The sequence below is a fragment of the Brugia malayi genome (genome assembly GCF_000002995.4).
Source record: "Brugia malayi strain FR3 genome assembly, contig: Bm_v4_Chr2_contig_001, whole genome shotgun sequence".
Classification (NCBI taxonomy): Eukaryota; Metazoa; Nematoda; class Chromadorea; order Rhabditida; family Onchocercidae; genus Brugia; species Brugia malayi.
In genome coordinates, this window is record NW_025062476.1 from 8,981,104 (window position 1) to 8,991,263 (window position 10,160).

Here is a 10,160-nt window from a genome sequence, read left to right on the forward strand (position 1 = left end):
AGAAAAATATGGTACAGTGTCACATAACGATTTCTAAAATTAAATTAATTAGTGCTTCAACAGTTTTGAAGATGCATTAATATAATAGATGCTAAGGAGACATTAATTTTATGAAATTATTGTTGTTGCAATTTGGTATCTGCTCGAACTTAATTTTTTTTAGCATCTAGTCGAGCAAACTGTAAAAACAAACGTTTCTATGCTATTCACTGATACGATGGTATTAATCTTATATAATGTTGAACACCAGTAAGGATCAAGAAAAACTAGGATAGAATACTTCCAAAAAAAAAAAAGTCATGGAATAAAGCTTGGAAATTGGAAGAAATAAAATTATTCCACCATCAATTTGTCACATCAAGAATTGATTGTGACAACTTCTTTACCACTTCCACCGATGAATAAAACTCGTTGAAGATTCAGAGTGAGTGTACTGATGTAACGCATATAGTGCGACAATATTTTTTCTTTACTTACTGGTGGACGAGGAAGACTAAGAAGGACCAACTGTGAATCTTTCGAATTTCCCACGATAACGTCGTTGAAACGTTTTATTGTTTCCAAAGTACCCTAAAAAATTACCGAGAATCATATTTAAATGGCTGATTGGTTAACAGCTTTGTCATTAGTTGTTTCGAATAGTTTTCTATATTATGAATAAATGAGTCAGATGAAATATTACGGACAATAAAAGGTGACAAATAAATGAGTGACAATTACTTAACAAACATGCATTCAATTTTAGTATTCAGCTGATTATTATTCAATAGTTTATCTTATTGTTATTTTGCTTGAAAATTTCAGCTGACTACCCGCTTGTGAAAAAGACTTATTTTTATGTATCAATTATTGAAGAATTTCTTAATAATTCCTTAACCACCTTCCAATTTTCATCGTTATGAAATCCGATTTCTCTTTGATGGTAAACCGATAAGTAGTCTTTTGAAAATGAAGATAAACCATTCCTGAAGTTACTACTCATCAACTTTTAAAGCTATTTTTCTCTATAACTTTAAGAAAAAAATTGAAACTGAAATCTGGAATTTAGAAAATTTAAAAATATATTAAGTAATGACTTACGGAATAAAAGTTGTTTCTGCTTGCATTTCATTATTTTCACTATCAGCACCTAAATTTCATTTGGTCTACTTAGTAGCAATATATTTCAAAATAAGCTTTTCACTGGGAAAGTTGTGAAGCGAAAGTTTTAACGCTTCAAAATGCGAAAAAAAAAAGACGGCAATAAAGGTAGACAGAGAGGTGTAAGATTAGGGAATGAAAATAAATTGAGTAAGCAAACAATAAGGTAATGTTGTACAAATAACAGTGAACAAAGAATTAAGTTAAAATTCGAGGATGGCTAACAACTGATGATAAACAATCTTGTAAAATATATTTTAATAACGGAAAGCGAACCTCTAATTATTTTTTTGCTTTTGTGGTCATTTTTTTTTTCCTTGGTGGTAATCTGAAAACAACTAGGATTTGTGAAAAAATGTTTGCCGTTTAATTGTAGCAAATTTTTTAATTATCAAGGCGACATTTTTATGCTGAAGAAATTGTTGATGAAAATTTTTAATTGAAAAATAAACCATCCTTTCTAGATTTCCTTCCCTTTGTCATGTTCAAAATCATTTGCTGATAGGATTGGCATATTTTATACTCAACAATGTTTTTGGAACTGTTATTGCGAGTAAAGAAAATAAATGTCATTTTGCGGCGGTGGGTCAACTAGGAAAGCAATTGGATGTGTTCTTTTAAAAAAAAAAGTGAAAGATTATTTTAAAGTAGCTTCTTTTAGGTATAAATTTAACCATGAGTGCATCAGCACTATGAATCAGTCCACTCGAAGTTTCAGGTTCATTTCCGTGATTCACATTGTCGTCTACTATCTAAATATTTCGTAAAGTCATGTATAAATCATGTACTTATCATTTGCCGCAAAGCACATAACCGAGTATTGAAATTTTTAAGGTTTAAAAATATTTTTTCAAAATTTTAAGACCTTTAAAGGTCAAAACTCCAAACTATTAAGTGGTTGAACTACAAATTTTTGAAATTTGTTTAGTTATATTCAATGAAATATGGAAAGCTGATAAAATAAGGGAAACCTACAAAAACTGTTGCATCGATACGCAACATGTAAATGTATTTTTGCAGCATTGCTTTTAATTCAACATTTTTTCCCGGTATTTCAGCGATTGCAAAAATTCTCAATTTACAGCCCCGCCATATCTGAAAAGTGATGCTATAATAATTATGCAACCAACGAACCATTAGCAAGTTTTAGCTCTTGTTCAGAACCAATGTTCAGATATTATCATAAGTGATATTCAAAGGTAATTCTGACTTTATGTTGTTTGAGAAGGAATGCAGTCAGCATAAGGAGATCACCATCAAGTAAAATCCACCATATATCAATATAACCAGTTAGGCGATCGCTAGATGATGATGGGAATTCTGTTATACCTTTGGCTAGCATAATGCATTCATCATTCGCTACAGCTTCGACCAATTCTACTAAATTAAAGAAAAAGTTGAGATTTTCCATAAAATATGTATGGTTAATGCTTTTTGTTTGTTTTAATGAGAATGCAAGCTACAAACCACTCTTTTCTTTCGCTTGTTTAACACATCAAATCAATAAATACAAAAATAAAACTCGGAATTCTTTCCTTACAAACACTAATACCAGCAAAGACTGCGTTTTCCTCTTCTATTTTAGGCCAATTCATTAAGACAGTGTTCGGCTTCAGACCACCAATACCGATACTTTGGAATAACGTCGCAAAGCATCCATGCATCTGAAAAGCTGTGTATCACACGCTACTTTCTAACTATTTTCAAGTAACTAGACTCTGAAACAAAGTTTAAATTTTTCTTTTCATACTCTGCTTGATTTTTTGGATCTCAAAGGTTCAAGAAAACTGAAATTGAGAAGTGTTTACTCACTGATATTGCAATATCTTAAATGAAAGTGAATTTAAATTGCAATATCTTAATTAAATTCTGTAAATAAAATTTAGGTTAACATAGGTTAACATTTTTTTCCAGTTTTAGGAATTATATCAATTTACCTGATTTTCGTCAAAAAGTAACGTTTTGCCAAAACCACGCAAATGAACGCGCAGCATCTCGTGTTGGATCCTCTCTTTCATCTTAAAAATGTCTTTTTCAAGTATTTCGTACTGATTAATTGTTCAAGATTAGGATTATTCATTTCACCTCTTCAGCTTTTTGTCGATCACCACAGTTCCAACTAGAACCTTTTATAAGGGCCACCACAATAGCCAGTCCGCGTCCTGCTTTTAACTGTCCAGCCAAATTAATTAAATTAACATTCCATTTATCCATGACACTATTGGACCAGAAAGAATCATACACCAAGACAAGCAATTGTGGCCTGAAAAGTGATTAAATGAACACTTTTTCAGATGAGTTTAAATACTTTCTCTTCCTACCGCCAGTTTTTCGGATGTGGATCCTTGTCCTCAACCTTCAGCAAACTGTACTGTGCTGTTGACAGCGCCAAACCTCGTATTCCATCACCCCATTCTTTCTTAGCCCTGCAAAAAAATTTTTAAAAGAAAAAACAAACCAGTGCTTTAGTTACTGCATCTGTTGATTATTTATTCATTTATTGCTATTTACCATCAGTTACTCACTTCTGTGAAAATAAATTATCTTTACCCTTTCCATTCCACATACTTGTAGATAACAAAAGTCAAAATGATTGAAAATACTGCATACTGCCAATGTGATGCGAACATTATGAAGAAACACAGAGCTGCACCGGTTAATGATAAGGACCTGAAGATATGGTAACATAAGCAGATGTTAAACATTCTGAACTAGCACGATGAGACAAATTATCAGACGGTGTCAGAAAACCGAAAAAAATATTTATTACACACTAACTGTTTAGAATAATACTAATGCAATGATTTATTGCTATAAACCAATTCGATATTCCTTTGTTTTATCCCATTTTTTGAAACTATGAATTCTTTATCTAAACGTCAAATAGTAAATGTACATGTATCTTCATTGTAAATGTTAATCTGTTAAGCCAGCCCACTTCCTACATCCTTAAAAATCTTTAAGAAAAAGGAAAGGATCGCCAGCAGTCTTCCCTTCCTCTTACCCAACAGTACTCTGTATTCCTTTGCTGTTTCAATTATTCGATTGCATATTATATCGATTCACATTTATAAAGAAAGTAAATTATCTGGCAGTCAATAAAATTTCACGACAGAGGGAGAGATTCTATGCAAAAACATGAAATGCAACAATTTCTTTATTTATTACTGCCTTTTAGAAATTATATTAAGTGCATCATTTGATTAGATGGGGTAAAGAATAATACCAGTGATAATAACGGAACCGCGGTCTCCAATTCGGTACTTTTAACAATGAATGCAACGCACAGATTAAATTCACAAATGCGTAACACATCAGAAAGAAAAAATCCAGTACTTCAGCTATTTTATCCACAGCGCCAAGAAGTATAGCAAATTCGGCTATTAATGCTGTTACCAGTAAGCTAAAATTAAGAATAAATTAGGAGGAACTAGTAAAAGTACAAGTCTTAAAATTTATTGAAAAATGCAACAATATTCAGTCCTCTATGATTTAATTAGTTAAAAAACTGTCGATACTTAGGCGCAGTAACTGAAATATGTAAGCATCATTTCATATTTCATTTTTCGTAATCAAATTAACAAATGCTTTTAAGATAATCTAAAAGAAGTAAAAACTTCGAAATAACTAATTAGCAACTTATCTCAGAAATGGTTCATTAGTTCCTGTAACTTTGGAAAAAGGTGCTAATACCGGTATAACATCGTCTTTAGCAATTGACTGTAATAATCGTGGTGCACCTAGAACAATATTAAGAACTTGTGAAACCTTATCTCATACTATGGGTTCGACTGAAGAATCAAGCAGTAAATTAAAATAACAAATGCTTTTAAGACAATGTGAAAAAGAGAAAATAATTGTGTTTAAATCCACTGAATTTAATTGACACTGACATGTTTTGATCTTTAAAAGTCAATATTGCTCTGATGAAGTCAAGTCATTACTATCTAATTCCCCAGTTCCCTTTTTTTGCTATCACTATAATTCATCTCTAGATATTACTGTTTTTTTACGACGACAGTAAAAGAATAAATTGAAAGGAATGGACTAAACGATGTCATCATAGATTCCTTTTAATTGATGTATAATTATGTCCTCATGTGACCAATGAAGAAATATGTTAAATACTCGAAAGATTTCTATTTTGGTAAATGTCTTTCATAAATAGATCGGCACTTCAATGCTTACTTTAACTTAAGGATATATTTTAAGGATTATACTTTCAATCCGTTCTGTTATTATATCTGTTGAACCAAGTTAATTTCAAAACATACTGCACAGACACTGTAAGGCGGCACCAAATGTAGATAAGAAAGAGCCAGTGATAACAATCCATGGTGAAGGCCATGATAGCAGTGCAGCAATCATGGAACTGTCCAAGCTTCTTCCATACCTACGATTTATGGTTGAGTGTTAATTTTATTTCCTCAGTTTACAATTATATCCGAAATACAATTTTTTTTAATGATCAGACCGACTGTTGTTGTTGGTCTGCACTTTCATTAAATAATTGTTAATTAATTGATTAATCGTTATTATCATTATTATTATTATTATCAATTACTGTTGTTATATTATAATTTTTTATGATAATTATAATATTATTACAATTATCACTGTTATGTTATAATTATTATTAGCACCATCCATTAAAAGGGATATGGATTGGCATAGTTGATCAAATAAGTATAAAAATAATAACTTATCACGTAGAACCGGTCCGGTAATTGAAGCACCGAATAGCAATGCCAATGCGTAATAAATTGCGGATGTTGTTAATGTTGCAGCGATCGTTCCACATGGAATCGATTTCTGAGGATCTTTCAAGTCACCTAAAATTTCTCTCATTCTAATTCAATCACTCATTTTATTCACATCAAGTTTTCTACGTATGAGTCACAGCAAATTACCAGAGTCATAATTTAAATGTGAAAATTTTTGTATTAAATTTATATTTTTCTTTCTGCAGAATAGTCATGACTTAATTCTTTCCGTGTTGCAGATGAAATGAATATTTGAAGTGTTTCGAGGGAATAAGTGAACAGATCATTCCAGTCTATGATTTCACACATTAGTAACAGGGGAACGTTTCATTTTCAGTTGCTGGCTGCTACTTTAGAAATCGAAGCTCAGGAAAACTAACCACTCATATTTGTCCCCGTCATAATCCCAGTAACAGCTGGAAAGTAGATAGCAAGTAAGATAAAAAAGCTTGTCCGAAAGTCTTGAGAAACTTCCAAACCGGCATCATCAGCCGCTATATCAGGATAAGATTCACCCGCGTCCATATACATTCGTTTCATGTTATCTACAGATTATATTAAAATTCATATGAAAGCAAGAACATTTGTATTATGCTTTACGAAATACAAATGGTTGCATTCGTTTAAATTTTAAGTGAAATTCGTAGCTACCATAAAAAGTTTGCATATTGATGCCAGGGAATGCGTTGGTACATGCTAACGTTGATGCAGTGAAATGTGTGCAAAAAGATGCTGTTGTACTGTTGCAAAAATCATCCGATATACTGAAATTTAAATTTTAAATTAAATTAAACAAATTACAAATCAAAGAAGTAATCACACGATCACAAACTAATAACACTTATCACAATGATGGCGAATGAAAGGTAAAGACACGTAAGATGTACTCTTCGGACTTAACGCATCGCTTGCAAAGTGTTGACAGATCGGCGCCATGCGGAAAAAATATTCGTGATTGAAGAAGTTGTTGGTTCAGCATACATACACTGTAATTTAGTGATTTTTGAATTGGACACAATTTCATCTAGTAGAAAGACTGGAAGATATAACACACTGATTGTTGTTGATGAAATTTGATGAAAACATACTGTTGACCGCTATGATTAATCGCTTTTTCCAGACCGCCAGCAAAGCATGCAAGTATAGAAATAATTACGACTAATAGAGACACCTGCAAATTGCAACAGGGAATTTTTGAACCTCACAGAGAGGATTAATCGATATTAATAGAAAAACATGGTTAAATCGATCAGCTTGCATATTTCGAAAATATTCAAAGAATTCTAAAAAATACAATTCGTCTTAAAAAACAAACCGGTGCAATGAGTTGTACAAATCGTACACCCATAGCCACGATTATTACTTCCAATAAAAGAAGTATTGAACCATAAATACGATAATTATGTGACATCATCCCCCACATATCTTAAATATTGTGTTTTAAACTTGAAAAAACTGTAAATGATTCAAACTGTTCTTGTATATCATACTCTTTTTACTCAGTATTTAATATCTTAAAAAAAAAAAAATCAAACCAGTATCAGAGTGTACATCGCTACCGCCAATAGTTAAAGATGGAAAAATGTAGAGCTGAAAGAAATTTAAAAGTTGGATCATTCACAATAAAGGAAAAAGAAACTCCATATATGATCTGTTACTCGAAAAATGAAAAAGAACCTTTCTAATTTCTCATTATTATAAGTCCCAACTCATAATTCAATCAGGAAAATAAAAACTATTTTCACTAATTGCTGTAGTGCTTTATCTGAAATGAACTAAATGGAAAAAAAAAGGGTTAATTCCATATTTAATTTCATATGAGAACTTTACCAGCATCACTTCAATCCCTCCAATTAAATACATCGATGATGCCACCGTATTCGCTAAATAAAACAAAATACCCACAGCACTGCCAAATTCGGCTCCCAAATTTCTTGAAATCATAAAATAAACTCCCCCACTTTCAACAATACCATTTGTTGCTACCGCTGATAGCGAAATGCTTGTCAATAAAGTCTGCAATTCAATGTGTTTGATAAATAAATTAATAAATTAATGAAATATCATCAGCAGTCCAAATATTCTTTCATTCTTTTCCAGCTCTAGAAATATGCTTACACATAAGCAACAAAGTAGTAACAAAATCATAGTGTCCACTATGCCAGCTATTCCAACTACCCATGCCAGTCGTATGAACATTGTCACACCAAGAATATGCTGGATCGTTGGTAAATACACACCAAGCATTACTCCTAGATTAGCCTGAAACAATGAAACTTTGACTTATTGTTTAAGGAATGTTTAGATATTATATATTGAGGACTTTCTCCCTTCCTCCCCTCATCCCCTCCAAATATTTTGTATTTTTCCAAAAGAATGAAAGTATCTTCAAAAAAAAATTGAGGATACTTTTGTATGCCAAGAAGTACCATACATTATAGCTTTCATTGCCACCTTGAATGTTTTGTATTGAAAAGAATAAAAAGATGTGTACTTTTCTCGTTTCCCACAGATTTCTCTCCTTTGACGTCGGCGTCGTATCAGAATTAACGAACTTTATTTGTCCACTGCGTTCATCTTTCTCATCCAAATCTATAAAATTGCTTTTCATCAATGAAAAATTAATTTCACTATTCATAACTTTCAAATTCACGGTTGATACTAAGGAATACTTCCTACAACTGCGAAAAGATTCATAAGTATCTTTGAACATTGCTTCAATTTCCTTCTTCTATTTTTCTTATTGCTTATTAAAATGCTCTTTACTCGGATGGCTAATCCTATTAACAATTTTACCACATTCAATAGCAATCAGCTTTTATGAAATTATGATTGAAAATCATGTCAGTTCGGAAATTTGATCCACAATCTTTGAGTTACTAAAACCTTATTCACATTTACATTCTTATTTTTCACCAGCTATTCAGCAAGAGTTAAGATCAGCAGTTTTTGCTTTCAGGACATTCAGTGAGGCAATTCATCCAGATATGATGACCTTAAAAGTTCAATTTGACCTATATTTCATAAGGATTAAATTATAAAATTGTATAGCAAGTAAATTCACCTTTAGTTACTTTTATTGATGCTTCTTCCAATGATGGATGTATTTGAGAAATCATCTTTTCGTTTTGTCTTAAAATCAGATTTAACATTATTTACAAAATCTTTGTTCATGTGAAAACTGATTATACTCGATCATTTCGCTTATTTTCATTGTTCAATTGTTCTATTTTCGTATTTAGTAAAAAAAAAAGAAACTTTATATTTAGTAAATTGAAAGTGAAACAAATCAATTTGCAAAAAATGCATTGTTCAATGTAAGATAATATAATAAGCGCATGAAATCTGAATTAAAAATCTCAATATCAAAAAAAGAGTGTATACGTTTTTGCCACTTTTTTAAATAAATATTCGATCTGATAAGAATTAATGAAAATTACAGATGATTTTCTTCACAACAGGGTAAAAGTAAACTTAGAAAATTACAACATCACAAAAAACGTTTAGTAATCTTCCCAAAAAACTCATCAGATAATTTTTCTTAATGCTTACGCATTATAATGAACATGTATTGTGCTATCAAGTTGTTTAACAAATTGAAATAAATAAATGAGTTGAATAGTTGAAACTGATATGTATTTTGCTAATAGATTGAAGAAGGTAAAAATGAAAGCAGTAAACAAGATTTTAGTCATCAGTTAAGAACAAGAAAATTTAATTCTCTCCATAGTGAAGCAAAAACTTCAACAACTAAGGAAAATGCAAAAATACTTGTAAGAATCCATTGAATTTATTAACATGAGTGAATTTAATGTAGCCTAACCAAACTGTTTCAGAAGAGTTTAATACTGTACAAATATTTTTGAGATCTAAAATATTTCTCCATCCTGACATACCAAATGTTCAAATTAGATGAAACGAACAAATAATCAAATATACATAAATTAGAACTCCAAATATTTCAGTTTCATCAATACTAATAACAACTTAAAGCTCATATCACAATGGAACTGCAAACTCTTAAAAAGCATATAATGATAAACTATCATCTAGAAAACCTGTCAATTAGTTTTTGCAAAGAGAATGATGCATTCTTGTGATGCTTCAACGTACTGTAATAATTTTGAACAAAACTGTTTTTCCAATCCAAACGCACATCATATCAATAAAAGCAGCAAAAAAAGAGTAATTAAAATATGAGAGACAATTTTAATGGATTGAACTATTATTAGAGCGGATAGAGATAACTGTCTCGCT

At 31.1% G+C, this 10,160-nt stretch overlaps 1 protein-coding gene across 1 annotated transcript; it reads right to left on the reverse strand.

Moving 5' to 3' along the window:
* Positions 1-357: 357 nt before the first annotated feature.
* Positions 358-9,022, reverse strand: Bma-kcc-3 (Uncharacterized protein; the record flags this gene model as incomplete). The annotated part of the gene is made up of 26 exons (XM_043078985.1): positions 358-570; positions 881-965; positions 1,081-1,129; positions 1,417-1,468; positions 1,815-1,892; positions 2,116-2,235; positions 2,351-2,520; positions 2,693-2,804; positions 3,078-3,158; positions 3,226-3,403; positions 3,462-3,566; positions 3,691-3,810; positions 4,367-4,543; positions 4,784-4,880; positions 5,415-5,533; positions 5,843-5,972; positions 6,284-6,448; positions 6,555-6,667; positions 6,791-6,889; positions 6,992-7,074; positions 7,219-7,328; positions 7,439-7,493; positions 7,734-7,919; positions 8,022-8,165; positions 8,398-8,495; positions 8,968-9,022. The coding sequence occupies 26 exons, from the start codon at positions 9,020-9,022 to the stop codon at positions 358-360; spliced, it is 2,994 nt and encodes a 997-aa protein (XP_042934919.1).
* Positions 9,023-10,160: the final 1,138 nt, after the last annotated feature.